This window comes from Podarcis filfolensis (assembly GCF_964270895.1).
Source record: "Podarcis filfolensis genome assembly, chromosome: 1".
NCBI classification, from domain to species: domain Eukaryota; kingdom Metazoa; phylum Chordata; class Lepidosauria; order Squamata; family Lacertidae; genus Podarcis; species Podarcis filfolensis.
In genome coordinates this window covers 917,565-942,139 of record NC_139604.1, presented here as the reverse complement: position 1 = coordinate 942,139, position 24,575 = coordinate 917,565, and the positions used below count along the sequence as shown (strand labels likewise).

The 24,575-nt window shown below is 41.4% G+C and overlaps 1 protein-coding gene across 5 annotated transcripts in view; it reads left to right on the top strand.

Annotated features, from left to right (window-relative positions):
• LANCL1 (LanC like glutathione S-transferase 1) overlaps positions 1-11,260 on the top strand; it is a 42,046-nt gene extending 30,786 nt beyond the window's left edge. For 4 of the 5 annotated variants that reach the window (XM_083631435.1, XM_083631439.1, XM_083631436.1 and 1 more), the window contains 6 exons: positions 5,357-5,492; positions 6,069-6,215; positions 6,708-6,890; positions 7,360-7,536; positions 8,421-8,493; positions 9,162-11,260. In XM_083631435.1, the coding sequence (XP_083487561.1) occupies positions 5,357-5,492; positions 6,069-6,215; positions 6,708-6,890; positions 7,360-7,536; positions 8,421-8,493; positions 9,162-9,238 (793 nt within the window). In that variant the 3' untranslated portion in view covers positions 9,239-11,260. The remainder of the gene's footprint in view (positions 1-5,356; positions 5,493-6,068; positions 6,216-6,707; positions 6,891-7,359; positions 7,537-8,420; positions 8,494-9,161) is intronic. The other variant, XM_083631438.1, reaches the window with a different exon arrangement.
• The last annotated feature ends 13,315 nt before the right edge of the window (positions 11,261-24,575 follow it).

Sequence of the window (24,575 nt, the reverse complement as noted above, 5' to 3'; positions counted from 1 at the left end):
CACTGTATCACTTCAGGTTGCATTGGGGGGGTCACATGACTGAGTGCTCCTCTAGACAAAAATATCAGTGTGCATAGAAAACAACTGTCAGGAAAAGGGTGATAAACTTTGTGGTGTGCCTTTTTAAATTTTTTTTTAAAGGAAGTCATTTAGTCTGAAGTGATACAGCCCAGACATGGGTTTACTCATCTTTGGCCAGAGAGCCCGTAATGGTTCTCATCCTTAACCTAAGCAGATTATCATCACCATTTTCAGTTTTCAGTAACCATTGGTCCCAGCCAAGCTGATGAAGGGATGCTTGTTTCCCCCCACTCCTTCTGTTGCTACAACTACGCAAAATGTTCCTCTGACTACTATATGCTAAGGGAATAAATAGGGGTAGAGAAAGATTTGTTTCCTTCATGCCTCCCTAGAAGCATTTTGGGAAGAAAAGACTGGACTAGGTGGACTGTTGGTCTGAGCCAGCAGGTGGTAGGTTAAAACCACCACCATCATAACCCCATCATGGCTCTGCAACTTTTAAGTTGGAATTGCAGCGGTCTTAACTCTCCTCGGAAGAGAAAAAGTGTTTTTCATTTACTAAAAAAGGAACAACTGGACTTGATTTGTCTACAAGAAACTCATGTAACAAGGTTACACAGGAAACTACTTATCAATAAGAGATTGGGACAGGAGTTTATCTCATCTGACAAAGTTAAAAAAAGAGGAGTTGTGATATATGCAAAGGAGAGACTATTACCGAAATTAATTTTTAAAGATGAACAAGGAAGATTCCTGGCAATTGAAATTCAAGTTCAAGGAGAGAAATTTCTGATTGTAGGAATTTATGCACCGAATGAGGGGAAATCTGAATTTTTTAAAATGTTGCATGAGACCTTATTGGACTATTTGGATTACAATCTGATTTTGATGGGGGACATGAATGGAGTAGTATCTACAAACATGGACAAGGCACAAAGACAGGTAGTTACCAAGGATGGTAGACTACCAGAAACTTTTTTTGAGATGACAGACAATATGGACTTAGTGGACATTTGGAGAACAAAGAACCCCTTGGGAAGAGAGGGAACCTTCTTTTCTGAAGCCAAGATGACATGGACTAGAATTGACCAAATATGGGTAACTAGAGGAATGGCACCAAAGATAAAGAAAGTGGAAATCTGCCCAAAAACTTGCTCCGACCATAACGCTGTAAGGATGGAGATGAAGCAAATATCAACTGGCTCCTTCAGATGGAGGATGAATGACACCTTATTTGGAGATGAAGAAGTGTATAAAAAGGCCCAAAAAACTTTGAGAGATTATTTTGAAATAAATATGAACACTAATGTAGAAAAAAGAGTAATCTGGGACACAAGCAAAGCTGTTATGAGAGGGTTTTTGATACAACAGAATGCAATAAAGAAGAGAAGTCAAAATGAGAAGAAAGATAAAATTTTGGAGAAAATAAAAGAAAGTGAGAAGAAATTGAGGGCAAAACCAAAGTCGCAGGAGATTTTGAGAGAAATAAAACTATATCAAGTACAATATATGGAAATGATGAATCAGGAAATAGAAAGGAAAATTTAACAAATGAGACAAAAAACATTTGAATCAGCTAATAAATGTGGGAAATTGTTGGCTTGGCAAATGAAAAAAAGACAAAAATTAAATACTATTACAAATTTAGAAGTGGAAGGAAAGAACATACATAACCCAATTGAGATTAGAAATTGTTTCCAGAGGTATTTTAAACAATTATACTCACAAGGGCCACAGAAAGAAATGGACATAGACCGATTTTTGAAGACAAATGGATTACAAAAAATCTCCCAAGAAAGTAAATTAATGTTGAACTATAAAATATCTGAACAGGAAGTAGAAGGTGCCATTCAAAATATGCAATTGGGCAAATCTCCAGGACCGGATGGGCTGACTTCTACATATTATAGATCTTTGAAAGAGTGGTTATTACAACCTTTGAAGGAAGTCTGCAATGAAATTCTGGAAGGGAGGAGGGCACCAGAGTCGTGGAAAGAGGCGTATATTACACTTATACCGAAAATAGAGACTGAAAAGACTCAGCTTAAGAACTACCGCCCTATATCGTTACTTAATGTGGATTACAAATTTTTTGCTGACATTTTGGCCAAGAGATTGAAAAAAGTATTGATGGAAGAGATTCATAAAGACCAAGCGGGCTTTCTCCCGGGAAGACATTTGTCTGATAATTTGAGGAACATAATTGATATTTTGGAAAAACTAGAAGTGAATATAAACACTAAAGCAGTTCTGATATTTGTGGACGCAGAGAAAGCTTTTGACAATATCTCTTGGAGTTTTATGAAAAAGAACCTACAGGGGATGGGGGTAGGCCAAGGTTTTGAAAATGGTATAGGTGCAATATATTCTGAACAAAAGGCTAAATTAATTGTAAATAATGTGGTGACGGAAGAATTTAAGATAGAAAAAGGGACACGACAGGGGTGCCCAATCTCCCCATTGCTTTTTATATCGGTCCTGGAGGTTCTGCTGAATATGATTAGAAGGGACCGGTTGGTTAAAGGTATACAGGTCGGAGCCAAACAGTACAAATTGAGAGCATTTGCAGATGATTTAGTATTGACGTTACAGGAGCCAGAATCTAGTACTAAAAGGGTTTTAGAACTAATTCAAGAATTTGGTCAAGTGGCAGGATTCAAACTGAACAAGTCAAAAACTAAGGTTTTAGAGAAAAATTTAACACCGATTGAAAGAGAGAGGTTTCAGAATGAGACAGGTCTGACTGTGGTCAAGAAAGTGAAATACTTGGGGATTAACATGACAGCAAAAAATGGGAACTTATTTAAAGATAATTATGAAAAATGTTGGACGGAAGTGAAAAAAGACTTAGAAATTTGGTCAAACTTGAAGCTTTCCTTGTTGGGTCGAATTGCAGCTATAAAGATGAATGTATTGCCTAGAATGCTGTTTTTGTTTCAAACACTGCAAATTGTGGACAAGATGGATTGTTTCAAGAAGTGGCAGAAAGATATCTCTAGATTTGTCTGGCAGGGCAAGAAGCCCAGAATAAAATTCAAGATATTAACTGATGCAAAGGAAAGGGGTGGATTTGCCCTGCCAGACTTTAAACTTGACTATGAATCAGCAGCATTCTGCTGGTTGAAAGACTGGCTGCTTCTTGAGAGCACAGACATTTTGGATTTAGAAGGTTTTAACAATGTCTTCGGGTGGCATGCATATTTGTGGTACGACAAGGTTAAAGCACATAAAGCATTTAAGAACCATATTGTCAGGAAAGCTTTGTTCACTGTTTGGATAAGATATAAGGATTTATTGGAAAATAAAACCCCAAGGTGGCTGTCACCAATGGAAGCAAAAGCCCAGAAAAAGCTCAATATGGAGGCCAAATGGCCGAAATATTGGGAAATTTTGGAACAAGAGGGAGATAGACTAAAACTGCAGAGTTTTGAGAAACTAAAAAACAAAGTGCGAGATTGGCTTCATTATTATCAGATAATGGAGGCATATAATTTGGACAAGAAAATTGGCTTCCAGGTGGAAAAATCAAAATTAGAAACAGAACTGTTAGAACCCAAAACTAAGATTTTGTCAAGGATGTATCACTTGCTGTTGAAATGGAATACTCAGGATGAAACGGTGAAATCTGCTATGATTAAATGGGCACAAGATGTTGGACATAACATTATGTTTGCGGACTGGGAACAGTTGTGGACCACAGGTATGAAATTTACGGCATGTAATGCCTTAAGAGAGAATATTATGAAAATGATATGCAGGTGGTACATGACCCCAGTCAAGCTTGCAAAAATATATCATTTGCCCGATAATAAATGTTGGAAATGTAAAGAAACCGAAGGTACATTCTTTCACCTTTGGTGGACGTGCCCAAGAATTAAGGCTTTCTGGGAAATGATCTATAATGAAATGAAAAAGGTATTTAAATATACCTTCCTGAAGAAACCAGAGGCCTTCCTTCTGGGCATTGTCGGCCAATTGATGCCAAAGAAGGACAGAACTTTTTTTATGTACGCTACAACAGCAGCAAGAATACTTATTGCAAAGTATTGGAAGACACAAGATCTACCCACTTTGGAAGAATGGCAGATGAAGGTGATGGACTATATGGGATTGGCAGAAATGACTGGCAGAATCCGGGACCAGGGAGAAGAGTCGGTAGAAGAAGATTGGAAGAAATTTAAAGACTATCTACAGAAATATTGTAAAATTAATAAATGTTAGAATGATGTTGGATAGAAATTAAGTGGTTTCCAGCTGTAATGCTTTAAGAGAATATGAAAAAAGGGTTATAAATAGGTAAAAACATAATGGTAAGGATTTGCTGAACCAACAATTTGAAGTGGAATACAAAAAAGGGAGGTATGAGGAGGTCTGGGAAACAAGCTAAAGGAAAATAAGCAATGGAAAATTTGTGTGTTTTTAATTATTTTTATTTTGTATTTTTGTTATTTTTTTTCATTTTATTGTAATACTTTAAAAAATCTTAATAAATATCTCATAAAAAAAACCACCACCATCAAGGAGTGCAGTAGAAATCAGAGCTGCTAAAAACAGAATCATGCTGATTGTCAAAGCACAGATGTTCTCCATGTGCCCTTTGCCTTGCTTTGCTGAACCATTTTCACTAAGGTTCCTTTCCAGCTTTCTCTTAAATCTGCTGAAGCAGCACCAAGAAGGGAAAATACGAACTGCTGCAACCACTTTTTTGGAACAACGGCTGTTGTCTCTGAGTAAGGAGGGAGGATCACTTTTCTTTATATCTCGCTGTCAGGGACAACAGGAAGAAGCAATACTTTGAGAATTAATTTGCATCTTGAATGATTGGGCTACAGAGCTGGAAAGTTAAACTTAAGGCTGCAGAGGTATCCTCAGTCTTGGCTCAACTTTTAAGAAGGTTTTTTTTGGGGGGGTGTCTGTTTTCAGGCCCTGCTCCCTTACTGTGCAGCTGTAGCTAGGAGTGATCTCCTAGCCTTATTCTATTTCATAATGCCAAATGGCAGGCAGCAAAGCTATCCCCCACACCAAAAAAAATATCTGCTGGCTTTGTCATTGGGAGCACAGCTATCCTCCAGAAACTAAAGTCAAAAATAGCCCTGAAGTTTTGATTTTATACTTTATTCACTTGTGATTTGGGGAGAAATTATCATGCAAACAGTATCAGTGTTTAGTGGGTAGAATTCCAGATTTACAAACAAAGAGGAGTAACAAACTTTGTAGTTTAGAATTGTATCCACAAATTGAAAAATGTGTATATTACTGAATTTGTACATGCTGTGTGTGTGTGTGTGTGTGTGTGTGTTTTAAGATGTATAAGTCTCATGTTTTATCTTTCAAGCTTGCTTCATCTGCCCAAACTTGACCCTCGGGTCCCTGACGAGATGCTCTATGGACGTATGGGGTACTTGTATGCTTTGCTATTTGTGAACAAACAATTTGGAGAGGAAAAGATTCCTCAAAACCATATTCAACAGGTACTGTGCCCATTTCCTCTTCCACCTTAAACTATTTAAACTATTCATCTTCTCTGCCTCCAGGGGGGGGGGGGGGTTCCTGTTGTACAAGCAGAAATCCTTGTGCATCTGATGGGATGCGGTAGTTGAATGCTATGCACACTTAGTCCATGATTATTATTTTATAGGGGCTTGTCCGCACTTTTGGGTTCCCCGTGCCTGGAAAACACAGGTCCAAGCGGTTTCCCCCTTGCTCCACTCCTTTCCCAGAGAAAACCCGCTCCTTAGCTCTAAATCAGAACAAGCACCAGTGTGTGGAAGATTGCTGTTTGCTCCAGCAGAGTGCTAAAGAGTGTTCCCACCCCGAGAAAGTGCTGGGGCCTGAGGGAGTGTGGATAAGCCCTAAGTTTGACCGTGACAAACAAAATTTCAAAGCATCCATTTCAGAACAGTAGTCACTTGAGAAAAGCAGAAATAATTGACTGCTTTTCTAAACTGAAAGCTTCAGAATGTTGCCATTGGCCACTTCAGTTTGTTTGTTTGTTTGTTTGTTTGTTTGTTTTTGTCATCCACCATTTATTTCTGATATTCCTGCAGGTCTGTGAGGCAGTCATGGCATCTGGCGAGAACCTAGCCAAGAGACGGAACTTCACAGCTAAGAGCCCCCTGATGTATGAATGGTACCAGGAATATTATGTAGGAGCTGCTCATGGCCTAGCAGGGATCTATTACTATCTCATGCAGGTGAGAGGCATCCTTCAGAGTGGAGGAGGTCCACTTGTCTGTACTGTATGAAACTTCTGATTGATTGATTGATTGATTTGTATACCACCCTTCATCTGAAGATCACAGGGCAGTTCACTACATAAAAATACAAAATAGAAACACGAAAGTCATAATAAAAACAAAAGAAAACCATAACCCCCCCCAAACCCCACATTTAAATGGACATAGGATGTTTATCAGCTAAAGGCCTAGTTGAAGAGGAACATTTTCTCCTGGTGCCTTGAAGGTGCCAGGTGAGCCTCCCTGGGGAAAGCATGAGAGCATTCCCCAAATAGGGAGCCACTGCAGGGGTGGGGAGCATTTTCATGTTGCTACCCTCCAGACTTCTTGTTTTGCCCCAGAGACAGAAAATGAGAAAAGACACAAAGTTAGCATATTTGATGCATTGAAAGCTGGCTGAAGCAGTGCTTCATCTGTGATTTAACATGGTGCTTGTCTTTTATCTCTCAGCCTGGCCTTGGAGTGAGTCAGGCAAAGCTGCACAATGTGGTCAAGCCCAGTGTGGATTACGTCTGCCAGCTGAAGTTCCCGTCGGGCAATTACCCCCCATGCATTGAAGATAAGAGAGACCTGCTGGTCCATTGGTGCCACGGTGCTCCTGGCGTTATCTACATGCTCCTTCAAGCCTATAAGGTAAGCAGGAGGCTTTGCCAAAGAGAGATGGGCAATAACAGTAAGGAAACCTAACAAGTTTTCACCCCTGCTTACAAGGAGATTATAATATTTAAATGCAATAACTCCTCTGCCCCCTTCTGAAATGGAAATTAGACTTTTACAAATGATTCCTGAAGACGTCCTTGTCATGCATCCTGAATGCGGGACATTCTTATTGCTCAGAGTTGGCCATGTGTCCTGTTCTGTGGCGATTGACTAATGGTGACAGCCAGTTGTGACTTAAATAATGGCCATGCTCCTTCCATTTATCACTCCAAAAGTCTCTGAAGGTAAGGCAAAGTCACTGTGTTCTTGTCCAAGTTTGTGTGTGTGTGAGAGAGAGGCCACTCCTTGATAAAAGAGCTAATTGGCAAAAGTATGCCCGAGTCCTCCCTGTTCCAGTCTCGGATGATAACGCCGCAAGGCAAAACACTTCTTGTCTCCGCAGGTGTTTGGTGAACAGAAGTACCTCAGCGATGCCTTGCAGTGTGCTGAAGTGATTTGGCAGTGGGGGTTGCTGAAGAAAGGTTACGGGCTGTGTCACGGTACAGCTGGCAATGCATATGCGTTCCTGACTCTTTACAACCTCACTCAAGACATGAAATATCTCTACAGAGCCTGCAAGGTGTGACACACACACACACACACACACACACACACACACACACGAACTTTGTTTGGGATGAGCATGTTTTCTTTTGAGGTAGTCGTCAAAAGCAATTTTTGGATAAAGAAAAGGGCATGCTAACATCCTGAGAAGAAACTAAGCTGTATCCACTAACTGAAGGTTGATCCTAGCACATGACAAAATCGTTTGTGATCAGCCTTCAAATGCCAGCCTGCTAAGGACTTGGGGAGATCCTCAACTTTAGTCATACTTGGAATAGATCCATTAAAATCAATGTACTAAAGTCCCTTGATTTTAGTGAATCTATTCTGAGTATGACCGATGTTTGATATCACTCCTGGGATGTGGAATACTTTTCTTTTTTTTAAAGGCTTGTCTGCATTTTGAAAAGAGCTCACAGGCTGCCCCAAATGAAGATTATTTGTTGCCTCTGGATCATGAGCTCATGAGCTCTCTGCCTCGGGGTTTCCCCCAGACTTAGGAAATCATGAAATGTGATAATAATTGGAAAGCTGGCCTTCACATGTTGCAAAACTTCTGTGCGCAAGGTGCTTCTCTTAATGAGTCACTCATATACAGGTCACAGTAATTAAAAGTGCATGACCTGTTTTTCTAAAATGCTTGATATGATGACACTTAAAGTGTAGCAGGAGCTGTGTGGAAAATGCAATGTCCCTGTTCCATGCTTCTCTTCCTGCCACCTTTGGCAGGATCTGTGTCTTATGCTACTCCGCCTCACATCTTTCAGTCCCCGTATTTAATTTGTCTCAGGGCCCACTGGCGTATCAGAGGCATTCTGCTGATTATATAACCCCTGATTATACAGAGGTACTTAAATACAGGATTGTGCCTTGGTCTTCTTAACTTCTTTCTTTTCTTAGTTTGCAGAATGGTGTTTGAGTTATGGGCAGCATGGTTGTCGGACACCAGACACTCCATTTTCTCTCTTTGAAGGTAATTCAGATGTGAATGTATCTACTCCACAGTTCTCCCAGCCCAGAATTCGGCATCAGCTCACTAGAGCATGTGGTTGAAAGTAAGCACATGTGGGGCCTGGTCAAATCAGCTGAAGCACTGTCATTCGAAGCTTATACTGAAAAGGAAAACACTGTAGAGCAGGCATCCCCAACCTTCGGCCCTCCAGATGTTTTGGACTACAATTCCCATCATCCCTGACCACTGGTCCTGTTAGCTAGGGATCATGGGAGTTGAAGGCCAAAACATCTGGAGGGCCACAGGTTGGGGATGCCTGCTGTAGAGGAAGTTAAGTTTGTCACGTCTAGCTGTGGTAGGCCTGGCTTCCCTTGTTCCAGTACTTTAGGCTGAAGCCCCCCATAGCTCAGCTAGATCTGTGGGTTGTCCTTAACATCCAGGGATCTGGGATCCTGCTCCACTTGGATTGCCACTCGCGTCGGCTTTCAGAACCATTGATCGGCTAACTCTCCAGGGTCCAAACAAACTTCTAAAGACTTTGCAGGGATTGTTTGGCTGCCGCCAGGCTCAGTAAGGAACCACAGAAACCAATTCTGCAGGGTCCGTTGTGTATGCTGCTCTAGAGCTAAGGAAACACCACATTCCTTATGCTGTAAGTAATTGCTATTCTATGTCTTTTGTCTCCTCAGGAATGGCTGGAACAATATATTTTCTTGCTGACCTGCTGGTACCAGCCAAGGCCAAGTTCCCAGCTTTTGAACTGTAAATTCCATCCCAGCATGAAGCTTGTTGCACTTCTTATCTTTGGAAAAGGCAGATTAAATAGATTTCATCTCATATCTTGGCTAACATGGGAAAATCTTTGGGGTTTATCAGTATTTTACATTCTTTTCAGTGTCCAATCTGCTTTTAAAAGTTACTAGCCGTTTTATTATGTGCATTGTTTAGGTTTACAGGTAAGGAACAGGGTTTTAAAGCTGGCAAATGCACTATATTTTGTTGGAGTATTTTTTAAAAAAAATCCTTGCTATTTTATGTATCTTATTTTGAGGAAGGGAGGCTTTTCCCATTATGAATATATCTTTCTCAGTTTTAATGATAAGGGTGCAACTTGGTTAATGTTTTGGAAATATAGAAGGGATAAAGTATATGGAGCCCAGTTGTTTGTTGTGTGTGTGTGTTATCCCTTCTAGCTTTCAAATTACATAACATGTAAGAAATAAGGAGGGGAAAATACAGTTGGAATTAAACATACAGAGAAAAAAGGAGGTGTAAATTGGGGTTGTTGCATTCATAATCTTCAAGAATAATTATTAATATTGGAGGGTAATAACATTTATTTCCTGCTGCCCCTTGTGTTAAGAGATATTGTCCTCAGGGTCTCGTGATACTCTCACTTTCAAGCTGGAACCTTGGTGGTGGTTTTAAGTAGCCACAGCTACAGGACAGGTTGTTCTTGAATAGCAGCAGTGCTTACTTAAGACGCTCTTCAATATCTCTGCAAAGGCTTGTAGCTATGACAGGAATGTACCAAAGTCTCATCGTTCTACTTTTAAGCAAAGGTTCTGTTTACTACTGCTTGCTTCATCAGCACCCAGTGCATAAGCTTATATCCCCTTGAAGTGATAATGCAGTTTCTTCAGTGAATGCTTTGAGATCTGTGGCAACCTAGTCTAACAGAGACATCGTGCATTTGCATGTGTCACCTCATGTATTTTTCAATCTGCAACAGATTGGAACTAATTTGCATCCTCTATAGCGCATCAGTGTGCTACTGGATCTTTGTGAAAAGGGCTATCTAAACCCTAATTTGGTGTCGGACTGCAACGTGGCATAAGCTTGACTTAATAGTAGATTCTCAAAGTATTCTTAAAAGTGGAAAGTCCCCGTATGAAGTCAGGTAGGCAGCAAACCTCAGCTGATCTGGGGCTGTGTAAATGATATGGAAAGCTCAATTTCAGGTTCTGCTTCAGAGGATGACCAAATAGTTGGTCTCGGGGTCCGGGAAAATGCCCAGAGTGCCTACTGCTCTATTGCTGCTACGATGTTCCCTTTGTCCAGCGTATCCAATATGTGATCAGATTTAGCCTAAAGCATTTTTAGGTTTGCATGTCCCGATTCTCCGAGGTTAGGGGGACCCACTGAGGGGGCCTTGCCTGAGAGCCCCAAAATCCTGGAGTCAGCCCTGGTAAGTGTCACTGATAGCTGACTGCTTGGCTCCTTCCAGTGGATTGTTGGAAGCGACTAACAACTCTGTAGTCTTCCCCATCCCATGTCAGCATAAATTACTAGGTTTTCCAGTGTATATTATAATGGAGCAACTTAAAAATACTTTCAGAGGAGCAGCAGCCAAAGGTGGATTGGGATCTGCTAGTAGATTTGCTGTAGATAAGTAAGTAGATAAGTTTTAATAATAGTTCTTTAATAATAGTAGCAACAAAACAAAACAACTTTTCCCATCTAACTTAATCTGCTGAAATGAAGAAAGCTAACCAGGAGCATTAAAAGACTATGAGCTAACTCTAAGGACAGATCTTTTGTGTCTGCCTCTGGGTTGTAGATTTTTCGGGTTCTAGCAGAAATACAAAGTAGATCTGAAAAACCTGAAGTTTACCCTGTCCTGTTTTAGACCAGTTGTTCTGAAGACGTTGCCATCTCCTTGACTTTCAGGCAAAACATTTCCACGCTGGTGTGGACAATTAAATTGAAACCTTTTAAACACAATGAAGCTAATTTGCCTGTTGCCAGATGTCACAGTTGTCACAATTAAAACCGCTTTGGACCAGTATCTTGTCTTGTATTCTTTCTGAACATCAGCTATGTTGTGAATAAATTAAAATTGCACTTCCAAAGATAGAGATTACAGCCTGTGCTGTACTTGCATCTTCCCTTTAACTATAGATTCCCTGGCCCTCAGAGTATGCAGTGAGTCTCCCCAAGAGGACACAAGCAATTGTCAAGAGTGGCACAGTTTCTCTCTTCCAGCCCAACATGCATTGATAGAGCACAGAGGTACACATACCCCTCTCAAAATCAGTAGCTGCACCCATGTGCACTCACGAAGTTTGTTGTTAAGCCCTTTTATGGGTTCCTGCTTTGAGAACTGCTTCCCTCTATTTCACGCCAGAGCCAAGATGAGAGCAGGCAGTGCCTAGTGCTTGCCTATGTCCTCAGCTACAACTTTATTTTAACCAATGAGGTTCACCACGACAGCTTTGGGGAACCTGTGTGCCACAGAGTCACCATGGCTACAGCTTTTAATTTAGAAACATTTGTACCAGCTTATATTTGAATGTTTTTGAAACTGCAGGGGGAAATGGCTCATTGGCTGGAAGCTGTGAAAAATTTAATAAAGTGCAACCCTGAAGAATAGACTCTTATTTTTCATCTTTCACGTGCCCATGTATATGTGTGTGCATGCTTATGTTCAATACTCATATCCTAAAATCAAAAATTCCACAAATAAAACAGATTTTAGTTCTTAAAGTGTGGAAAAATTAGCACTGGGTTTACAGTGAACAAGGGTGATGTGTAATGTTTCTCATACTTAGAGACTGCTTAAGCCACAAATTATAATGGGCCTACTCAGAGTATGACAAATGTTGCTTATGACCCTGTATTATTTGTTATTTTTATAGACTTACAACATGATTACAACCTGCCTATAAATCTCTGTTACACATTTGATAAAATTGTTTAGAGGCGCTTAATGGGCTGCTGCTTCTCCAGCAGGTGGTGCTGGTGGGTCCTTGCCTCTCATGAGCAAACACTGGGATGCTGTCTTAAGGATAATGTAAACCATTAAAGTCACCAGATTCAAAAATCTGTTAGTCTGTTGAAGCCAAAACTGTGGAGCCCTGTGCCTCCACCCCCCCCCACACACACACAGAGCGTCTTGTGAAGTATAAAAGCTGTTCAGCCATGCAACAATTAAATGCTTAGGCTTTCAAGTGCTGCATGATTCTGCCTCCTTTCAGAGTGTCAGTGTTCCTTGGCTCTTAGGATTTACTGCTGCTGATTTTAAATGGGCCCAGTCATCTGATTTTAACAGCAGCATGGTTGCAGAAGTTTAGCGTGTGAGCCTTTCCCCTCTGTGCTAGGAAAACCCCTGCTAAATTTATGTGTAACAGGGTCCTTTTAAAGGTATTGAAACAGAATCATTGGGGGGTGGGGAGTGTGAGAGCCTGTTCTGAGGAACGATCATCATCCCTACTATGCGTCCCCTCGACCTCTATCATGGAATCCCACATAAAGGAGAAGGCAAACAGTGGTTGCATCACACATTTCCATAGTTGTGTGGGTCATTTATTCCAGTTATTTACACCCCGTCCTTTAGCCAGAAAAGGAATAAAGCTTAGGAATAAATAAAAAACGACAGACCCTGCCCTCAAGCTTAGAGTGTGAAAAGCTTACGCAAAATGAAAAAGTGTCGTCATAGCTTTGAGATGTGACAACCCCCCCATATGTTACAGAAACGTTACCAAAATGAAACATTTGGGGTAGGGTGTGGCCACAATGCCTTTGCTGAAATGTATGAGAATAAAACTGCTATCACGTTGCAAAGCTAAGCAGGGTCCAGTATAGTTTCAGATTGGATGGGGAACTGTTGAGATTCCTGCATTGCAGGGGTTGGACTAGATGACCCCTGGGGATCCTTCCAACAATTCTATGAATGCATACCACAAAGGAATACTCTTTGCAAGAGGCATGCAGAGATAAGCAAGACTGATAAATCTTCAGATATGTCAGATGGCCAACGTTAACCCTTTGCTTCATAGCAGCTGCTACGTCTAACATTCTGCTCAGACGACTTCTTGAAAATTCTTCTACGTCCCACCCCCCTTGAGACAGACTGAATGGCTGAGCCGCGTTCCACATTCCATGCATGCTATAAGTGCTTATTAGCAACAGCTGCAAACACAAGGAAAAAATGGCAGCACTTTTCCTTAAATGGCAAACACCTAAGAGATCACTGGCAACTTTTTTTAGGCAAAATGGATTTATATCAGACTAGGAGGAGGCTAGCAGACCACAGCTTCGAGCACAGAGACTTGGTATCGCCTGCATCTCAAGGCACCTCCGATAACATTGGTATCTGTGGCTACCCCTTTCTTCCTTAGGGCTTTTCAGACATTTCCCCTCACACATTTGCCATCACGTGATGGGCAGAATGGGGGGCTGCGCTCCCTGACCCTACATGGTGGCATTTTCAAACAAGCCTCTATATATTGCAGGCTGAATGTCTACAGTGGGAAACTTTTTCTACTCCTTGTAGGCCCTCCGCGTGATTTTACCTCATCCTCCCCTTAAGGGGTTCTAAAGCGTACATAAAGCCCCCCAATATGTGGAGGGGTGCAGCAAGGCCAGGGAACAGGCCCCCGCTCACACAATGGATGCCTGAATAGGGCTTTTTGGGGTCAAGAGATCTGTGATGTAATTTTTGCTGAAAATGCCAAAATAAACCAAATACATGCATAATTCAAAGTCTTTGGCTTGATATGTTAAAGCTAAGTCAGACAACAACGTTTATCTGTGGATGCCGCCCCCCCCCCCCCGTTAATGTTTACGTAACTTAGGTTTCAAACTATGTCCACAGAATATCTAGCTGGTATTTTTTTATAGGGCCAACAAATTACTGCATTTCAGGATGCCGATCAGGTTAGATCAAAGACATGGTGTGCTTGTACTGCCGTTTATGCTATTCACCTGGAGATAGATATACCTGTTTCAGAATTTCCTTAAAGGTACAATGGGTTATTTCAAAATTAGATGGTAGCTGGCTGACAGAGACAAGTTTGTTATCTGTAGGTTTATATGCACTGAGGTGAGAAAGATAATCTAAATTATTTGGGGAACTTTACCATTCTTTGTTTGGATAGTTTGCAGTAATGCAAATTGTTTAAAGATAAAAATTTAAACATATGTATCCATCTCCAGTGTGAGAAATTTTGGAGATTGCTTAACTAGTCCTCCTTTCTGCATGTCCAGATATGTGAAACCAGTGCTATTTTTCTAGAAAAATAGGTGCTGGAGCTCACTATGAATGTCTCCCTTGCCTCTTATAATGGCAATGGCACCCAGTTCCGGCTGAAAAAAGCCCTGTGTAAAACAAATCTGCACCATCTACAATTTTAGTGACTAGAGAAGAATGGCATATATTGTCAGTTACAATCCAGAAAACTCATGCTAAAGTCTATGATCTCGATATGCTACATTATATGTGTGTCAACTATTATAAAAGAAGGAAAGGACCCCTGACAATTAAGTCCAGTCGCAAACGACTCAGGGGTTGCAGCGCTCATCTCACTTTATTGGCAGAGGGAGCCGCCGTTTGTCCGCAGCATGACTGAGCCGCTTCTGGTAAAATCAGAGCAGTGCACAGAAACGACATTTACCTTCCCGCCCAAGCGGCACCTATCTATCTACCTGCACTTTTGGGTTTGCTTTCGAACTGCTAGGTTGGCAGGAGCAGGGACTGAGCAACGGGAGCTCACCCCGTTGCGGAGATTTGAACCGCTGACCATTATATGCGTGTCAACTATTACAGGATACATGAAATGCGGTTGTGGGGGGGGATCCTCCCTCTCAGAAGACCCACACATCTAATCTCAAGCAAGCAGCAACACTCTCTTCAGTTTGTGCAGCGGAATCCAGTCCATTTCTATGCATGTTCTACTGGCTTTATTGTGTTTTCCTCCAAAGTAAGTGTACATCAAATTCAGTGCTAAGGTTCTTCTTTACATGAACATGAACTGAGAGCTTTTTAAATATTTAGGTTAGCTGGAAAAGATTGTGCACTGTGCATTCATTTACCCAACTGTTGCTAGGCTGATTTACAGTCTCCTGCTCCAGCTGGTTACATAGAAGGCAGCCACTGAGTTGGGAGGAAAAGAATTATGAAGTAGGTCCACAGCAAGAGGTGGCTGCTCAGACCTTGATTCATCTTAAGAGTCTGTAAAGAGGGAGGGCCAAGTGCAAATGGTGACATGGTGTCTAGGAGACTGCTGCTAGAGAAAACAAGGATGGAATTTGAGGCTGGCAAAGAAATATGAACTAGCTCTTCTCCCAAAGCACTTCCACATGGCTCAGAAATTTCCGGAAACAGGTACAAGTGTTTGTGCTAGAGGTGTTCACAGCAGCCACAATTTGTTGCAATTTTTGCAGTGACTGTAACTGAAACCACAGGCGATTCCTCATCATCTGTAAATCCATTTGGAGACAGACGCATAAATAGTTACCCTTCAGCATGCAACAGTGTACAGAACTGGAACAAATGTTTCACGACTGTTGCTCTAATAGGATTATTTGAGTTGATCAAATTTCCAGTACAGTCATACCTCGGGTTACAGACGCTTCAGGTTGTGTGTTTTCGGGTTGCGCACCGCGCCGAACCCGGAAGTACCAGAACAGGTTACTTCCGTGTTTCGGCGCTCACGCATGCGCAGAAGCGCCAAATCGTGACCCGCGCATGCACAGGCATGGCGCTGCGGGCTGTGAACACTGTGGGTTGTGAATGTGCCTCCTGCACGGATCATGTTCGCAACCCGAGCATCCACTGTATCTGCCGTCATTTTATTATAAGTGCCAAACCCCATCCCTCAAGTAATCATGGGAGGAGGAGAACAATCGTATCTGCACATGGCTTTCTGCACCAATTCCCCTCAGGTGTTTTTATTTTATTAGGGTTCATCCCAGACAGAGCAGTGTGATTACTTTTACTATTTGCTTCTCTTCCTGCATTGGCTCCAACCTATTTACCCTCCTCACAATCCACTGTATCATTCATTAATATGCCTTCTTGTATTCTGAGCGCTCGGTATAAGCTTAGCCTTCCGAACCAACAACAGGTTCCTATGAGCATGTGCAGAGTGCATTTCCATCACCACACCAATCCCCACTTCTAGGATTAGGATGCTAGCGCTCACATATCAAAAGTAGGTCTTCCTGGCATGCTTGAGCACATTCGTCTCATTTTAGAAATTAAGTACTACCATGCTCTTAGAAAGAAGAGATGTTTTATGAGTTGAGAAGAGCCAACATGACCTCAGTTGCTCCCACTTGAAATTAATATATATATATACTTAGCCACTGGGCACCTCCTGCCACTGAACTATGCCAGCCGATCAGTATAGGAACAATGGTCTAGAAACTGATGCCTGAGTTTTGAGTTGTATTTTCCTCTTCCCTCCATGTCCCCTTTCCTTTGTGTGTTGTTTGTTTGAATATAGGCGTGCGTGTAGGGAGTGACTTGTTTTGATTTCATGTTAGCCTGTTAGCTGCTCTGGGAGCCTTTTTGACTGTACAAGGTACAAATGCTCTAAATTAAACAAACAAATGGTAAAGGTAAAGGGACCCCTGACCATTAGGTCCAGTCGTAGCCGACTCTAGGGATGCGGTGCTCATCTCACTTTATTAGCCGAGGGAGCCGGCGTACAGCTTCCGGGTCATGTGGCCAGCATGACTAAGCTGCTTCTGGTGAACCAAAGCAGCACATAGAAACGCCATTTACCTTCCTGCCAGAGCAGTACTTGCACTTTTGAAGTGCTTTCGAACTGCTAGGTTGGCAGGAGCAGGGACCGAACAACAGGAGCTCACCCCGTCCGGGGATTCGAACCGCCGACCTTCTGATCGGCAAGTCCTAGGCTCTGTGGTTTAACCCACAGCGCCACCCGCGTCCCTAAAACAAATGGTACAGGTACACATTACACAGCTTTTGAATTGCACAGCTCTCAAAAGCTTCCACACACATAAAGTGACTGAGTTTTATATGATCTTCCACACACATTTTTATACTCTCAGTGATCAAGTCTTAGCAGCAAATGTCTATATCAGAAAATTAGTCAGTAAGGCTGCACACACGTTCCTGCGAGTATGCCCCATTGAATGCAGCAATATTTATTTTTTAGTCATATGTACACTGTAGAATTTCTTTTTGATCTTAATTCCACCCTTTACAAAAGCTGAGAGTGGAGTTTAAAAAATAATAATAATACAGTGGTACCTTGGGTTAAGAACTTAGTTCGTTCCGGAGGTCCATTCTTAACCTGAAACTGTTCTTAATCTGAAGCACCACTTTACCTAATGGGGTCTCCCGCTGTCGCTGCCGCGCAATTTCTGTTCTCATCCTGAAGCAAAGTTCTTAACCTGAGGTACTATTTCTGGGTGAGTGGAGTCTGTAACCTGAAGTGTACCACTGTAATCAATATTTTAAAATATAAATTATGTTTTTAAAATCCTAACGGGTTTAACTTTAAGACAAGCTTTTTTCCTTCAACAAAAGCAACAGATCAAGCAACAGAAATCTATCAAGCAATAGAAGAAAAACTAAGTTTCTGGGAGATGCTGAAGCCAGAACATAGATTAGTTTCCACAAGAAGGTGTAGTTTGGACTGAAATAAATTAAGAAGCAATTGACATATGTTTGTTGCTCTGTGTGACAGCTGCAGTCAACCTCCCATTCCTTGGAGCATTTAGTTGCATAAGAAATGCATTGACAAACCCATAGGTCATATTTATATGTATACCAATAAAGCTTTATGTAAAGAAGTACATAGATAAGTTATTTATTATATTTTACATGTATTATGCTAACAACGGTGTTGCCTTTAGGTAGAGGGCCAGTGGCAAAGTACATGCTTTGATGCAGAGGGTCTCACGTTCAATCCTGGGCAGGTTAAAAGAATCTCAGGTCGTAGGTCCTGGGGAAAGACCCTCCTCTGCCTGAGAAACTAGATAGCTGATGCCAATCAGAGTAGGCAGTTTCCAGATAGATGGATCCATGATGTGACTCTGTATAAGGCAGTACCATATGTTCACAGCCATTTTAAAATGCAAAATTCCTTTCTGACTTTAGGAATCAAGTTCACCTGCTAAAATAAGCTATGATGTTTAGATGTCTAGATACCTCTTTATTCTTCAGCCTATACAGATTTCATTTATTTCTGCTACGTCTATTCAAAAGTCTGCATAGTCCCAAAATAGCCTGATGGACCATTAGATACTTTCAGTCTGCTTTCCTGCCAGAGACCAATATATTAAAGTTAAGCCTAGCTTAGAGGGGAGTGGACTCCCGTACCTTTAACAGAAGAGGGAATCTCAGCAAGTGTAGCAGCAGCACCTGTTGGAATTTCCTCTTCTGCACAAGTAGCCTGTCCAGTTTTGTATCTGGCCACTACGCTTTTCATTTTCTGCATTTGGACAAGACTTCTATGTTTTGAATTAAGCCTTCTCACCTATAATAGCTTCTTCGACTCTGCTCTTTAAGAACACCAGAATCCTCTTGGCTCTCATGGTACTCTTCCTGATCTTTAGTAAACAGTCCAGTCGAGCTTCTATTGGCTATGATAACGGAAAAAAACATCCTCTATAATTAATTTGTTCTTATCAGTTTATACTTTTAAACAACAAAACTTTTTGGGGATAATCTGAACTTCTTGCCTTTGCTTCTCTCTCTCTCTCTCTCTCTCTCTCTCTCTCTCTCTCTCTCACACACACACACACACACACACACTGTGTGTGTGTGTTCTTTGGATCCAGTCTCTGGAGTCTGACTTCACCCTGTTCTGAATTGCTGTCTTATTCTTTAAGATTTATAGATCTATATTTCAGTCTAAGCTGTTGTTAGTTTCCTTCTTAGCAATCTCTGATCACGTAAGATATATGAGAAGTAGAGCAACATTCTTTAGCTACATGCCGCTTGCCTCTATTGCTAAATAGGGTATTGAGGGGGTGGCAATGGGTGTTTAAGGAAGGTTAAAAGATCTGCCTTGGAATAGGGCTGCCTTAAGAAATGAAGGCGGCTTCTAGGATTATTTTTGATAAAAACAATAGCTGCATTTCATCCTACATCTTTTCAACGTAATCAATGCATTTTTAAAAGAATTGTAGATAAAATAATGTGGGAGAGGCAAGCTCCTATTCTTCTGTAACGCATTTGGGGCAGGAGGTGAAGCACCACTACTTTCCATTCTGCTCTTTCTCAAAGAAGACGGGAGCCAAACACCTGCTTCCCTATGATCTGGTTAAGATTTCTGCTCCCAGACTCAGGAATTCCCTCCCTGGAGAAGTTAGACTGGCTCCCTCCTTTTTGTTCCAACAGGCCTTTGGGAACTGACTGCTTTTAATTAAAGGGCTGGTGTTGTGCTGTTTTTATTGTAATTATTTCACAGAATCAAAGAATTCTCGAGTTGTAAGGGATCCTGAGGGTCATCTAGTCCAGCCCCCTGTAATGCAGGAATCTCAACGAAAGCATCCATGACAGATGGCCAGCCCACCTCTATAAGCAGATGATAGATGTATGGTTTAAACCAGGCATAGGCAAACTCCAGCCCTCCAGATGTTTTGGAACTACAATTCCCATCATCCCTAGCTAACAGGACCAGTGGTCAGGGATGATGGGAACTGTAGTCTCAAAACATCTGGAGGGCCGGAGTTTGCCTATGCCTGGTTTAAACAGATGGTTGATAGAGAGATAGATTTAATCCTATCCATGTTTAATTGGTTTTTAATGATTGCTTATTCTATATTTTAGCAATTCTTGTTCTTACCTGTAAGTTGCTTTGAGTCCCATCAGGGAATAAAAGTGGAACATAAATTTGCATAATGATACACTTTCATCCTGCCTTTACTCAGAAAGAAAACAAAATGAGAACAAAACAGTGGCATAATGTATATAAATTTCAAAGCAGCAGAGATTAAAATACTAAACCAACAGGCACCCAAGCTCTTTGTGATGTGGTAGGAGACATCACCACTACCTATAAACATGATGATAAACCATGGTCTTGCTGAGTGATAAATGGACAAGTACTGGGAAAACTCTAAATATATATATATTTAAAAATTAGTTTTAGATTTATTTTAAATTTAAACTCCCTACTTATCTAGGCTGCAGAGATAGGAGGCCACCGAAGGCTAGAAATCTTAAAGAACGGAGGCCCCAGAATTACAGTTGCGAAAGGAAATCCTGCCTTCGACACAGAATATTTTCCTGGACAAGGTGGGTGGTGGCTGACCAGATTCAGGCACTCCTGCAGCAAAATAATTTTCTAGAACCATTTTATTTATGATTTCACCCCGGTTTAAGCATGGAGACTGTCTTGGTCATCCTATGCCAGGGGTCAGCAACCTTTTTCAGCCATCGGCCGGTCCACTGTCCCTCACACCTTGTGGGGGGCCGGACTATATTGGGGGCGGGAATGAACGAATTCCTATGCCCTACAAATAACCCAGAGATGCATTTTAAATAAAAGCACACATTCTGCTCATATAAAAACACGCTGATTCCGGGACTGTCCGCAGGCCGGATTGAGAAGGCGATTGGGCCGGATCCAGCCCACGGGCCTTAAGTTGCTTACCCCTGCCCTATGCCCTGTATGTTCTCTATGTCAGGAGAGAGAGATGGGGAGTGTAGCTTGGATGTGACATAACAGAAAGAAAATATGGAACATTTATATGGAAATACAGAACTTCTGAGGGTCCATGCACTATTTACTTCTCCATCCTATAATGCTCATTCTAACCCTGAAGTCACTGAAGGCAAATATTGAATGAGACTCAAGGAAGACACAGTTCATTTAAATGAGAATTAATACAGTAGAATTGTTTGTTCAGCATTCCAGGGAATAGTCTGAAGTAGAAACTTTTTACAGTAAATGCACGGATTGTAGGGGCCTTGAAGCTGCAAGAATTCAAATTGTCCAAAGAATTACCAGAGAGATTTTATTTTTAACACACGCAGCGCAAGCATGAATGCTGGAATTAGCATCTTGCGCAGAGCTTAATCTTCACATTTTAAACTATCCAGTGAGAACTACCCCACTGGGCCTGTCAGCTAAACTCTTTCCCCTGTGAAGGGTTCTGCATGATGTGAATCATTATTATATGTGTTTTGTGTTGACTGTGGATATCTCAAAAGAAGCTGTGAACAGGTGCTGGCAAAGTGGCTGTCGCAAATTTTCCTGTTACATTATAGTGCTTGCTTACATTTGATAGCCCCAGCGGTACCAGGATTACCAATAAACCAAGGATGCTTTGAGTAGGTTAGTTTTTTAAAGAAAACAGAGGAAAGGGAGGAAGTTTTCAGGAATGTTGAAAATGAAGGCAAAACATATCCCTGGCCATACACAAGCATGCACATTTCTTCAGAGAAAAAGCTGTGTATACATGGATATGCTTCTTTTGAAATTCTTCATGTAAGCTGGTATCTGAGCAAAGCACTCCCCATTTTTAATTTAAAACAAATTTCTAATTTGTATTGTTGGGAAATAATCCTAGAACACAAACCCTAGTCTTTAAAGTACCTCAGGTATTAACTTCAGCACAATGCATACTAATCAATTCTTTCAAATTTTCTGTAATTCCCCCCACCCCGAGTAGAAAACCTTGATTAAAGAAAAGAACGTCGAATACTAGTTTCTTTGCATCTGAATCTGGACTTCTGGGTGGTGCTCTGGTGTCTAGTAAACAACTGCCGTGGTAGGAAGGCATTTCTCTTTGGGCATGCTATGTCCCCTTGAGAGAGGCTGAGGTGCTGGAGAGTTCTAGAAGGAATAATTTGCATTCCTCAGGGCTGATCGCTTAGAGACACTGATATTGCTTTGAGACAGAATTAGAAAACCTTGAGTGAGAGGGCAATGAGGCACAACTGCAAAGTCAGCCATCCGCTATATGCAGCACAGCAGGTGGCGTTCTTCCTCTTAGCGATTGGACACAGCCGCACCAGCCCCACGTCACACAAAGGAAAAACACATATCCCAAACTATAAGAGAGAAAAGAGGTGCTTTCTTCTCGCGGTTTGCTTTTCTATTTGCTTTTTATACACTTCTAACTAAATCATTTCCTTCTTTTTTGTCTCACCCTCTCTGCTTTTAAGTATAAAATCACTTTCTTTGGGGCTACTTCTCTTATTCTTTTAACGATACATCAGTGTCAATTCTTAACAATTCAGTTTGTATCTGTAAATCACGGTCAGACTTCAATAGCCACTCTTCTGTTCCATGTCTCAGATTCATCCAGTTTATCATGAATGGGTGTTTTTCTCATTGTCTGTGATGCTGCAGGATAGCTCAATCTCAGGGCAAGAAATTCCTGCATTGCAGGGGGCTGGACTAGATGACCCTCACGTTGCTTTCCAACTCTACAGTTCTATGATTTTATGATAAGAAAGCCAACCCATGATGGAACTGTAATTCAGCTAGGTTCTCACGTGGAATAACACAACTGCTGCAATGGAAAACATAGTTCTGAAAATCCAAGCTCTATCTTCAAAATAATGTGCTTTTAACAGAAACCAGCAGAAAAAACTTTCTGCAGCATGGAAGTAAACATTAGCACCTGCAGTTATTTGCAGAACAGGTTGCAATTAAAAGATGCAGGAGCAAGAGCTCATTAGAATGTTTCATAATTACTTTTCCATGTAATGTCCTACTTTACAGAGGACAGTTCTCTGTCTGGAGGGCTGTCTCTCCTCATGGGGAAATTAGAATTCCATGCTGGTAACAGTACAGCATAACCCCAACAATGATCAACTGCTTGTGTGGAAGCACCCTCATAATCTAAGCCTATGTCATGTTTTCTCAGAAGGAAGCCTCATCATTGTCATCAATGGGGCTTATTCCCAGTTGGATGTGTACAGAATTGCAGCCTCACACAAACAGCTTTTGAGGATGTCAGATGCAAATATTTTCAAAATTCTCCATCAATGACTCATAGCAAAATCCTCTTCATTTCCACTCAGAGTACGCTCAAGTGACCTCAGTGTGACTTACCGGTACTCCCAGATAAGTGTGTATGGGGTTGTAGCTTAAAACCCTTATTCAAAGCAACTAATTATTATTTATAAATATATGTATTGAAAGTAGCGTTCTAGCCAGTGTAAAAGTCCTTAAACAGTTCTGAACATCCCCTGTTTTGAAGGAAAGATGTTCAAGTCAGGCTTCTAGGTGACGTGGAAGTGCCTTGTCTGTTCTTGGGAGCACTTCATATTCTCCATTTTTGAGGACAAGAAGTACAGATGTTCAGTTTCCAGACTCTTCTAGGACAATAATAGTGTTTTGGACATTTTTCAGCTTTCTACCTTCTGTGGAAATACTATAACAATTTTAACTCCAAAGCAAGTATGCAATGCTTCTAATAAGCAAAGTTCCTTTGCCCCAGTTCAGAGAGTTTAGCAGCAAGCCCTATGATGAAGTGAAGGAGTCTATTGTCTAGGAGCAGAACATATAAAAAGCCAGCTGCTATGGAACACCCAAATCCTCAGCTGTTGCCTTTGCTTTCCATTACAAGTGAAGTTTGTCAAGTCACACTGCCAGGGATGACAGAGTGAAACAGTGATCATATTTAGTTATTTGCTGTGTTAAAAGCAGAAGAGAAACTCTGTTTCTGTAACACCTGGAAACAGATAAGCCTCTGCCACTGTTCACATTGGACTGTCAGCGTTAAGCAGTTTCCCATGTCTTTTCCCAGTGCAAAGTAGAGCGCTAGCCAGCTTCCCAAATGCCACTCAATGCTTCTGTTTCATGCCATCATAAGGGAAAGCATCTAAATCCGCAGCTGTTCATCTTAAGCTTTAGATACTAAACAATTGGTGTGAATTCCTCAATGGTGTTCCACTTTCTTTCAGGGGCTTTGAAAAGTACAAAGCACCTCTAAGCCACCTCTAAGATCTTAAAGTAGATCTTGGTGGAGCTCTCCAGTTCTGTGGTCAGCTCCTGTCCGCATGGTTAAAGTACTTAAACTTTGTCCTAGGCACCCAAGAAGTTAGTCACAGAAAATTGACTCTCCTACATGAAGTCTAGGGCAATGGTTAGTTGGAAAAGGAAGGTAGGTCTTATTGTCCAGTAGTGTTTGCTGGCTGTTGCTGATTATGACGATTGAACTTGGTATGTTGATTGAACTAGGCAGCTAGCAGTCCACAGCTTGTCTCTGCCTCCCATGCCAGCGCTTGAAACTTCAGCAGCAAATTGATATGTGCCTATTACTAGGTGTGAAAGCTAGGCAAGAAAAGCTTTATGCTGATTTCTAACCCTCTGTTACCTGGCAGAACTGGGCTAGTTCACAGCCCTTCTCTTCCTGAAGATGAATTGGCCTCAGAGCAGCAGCAA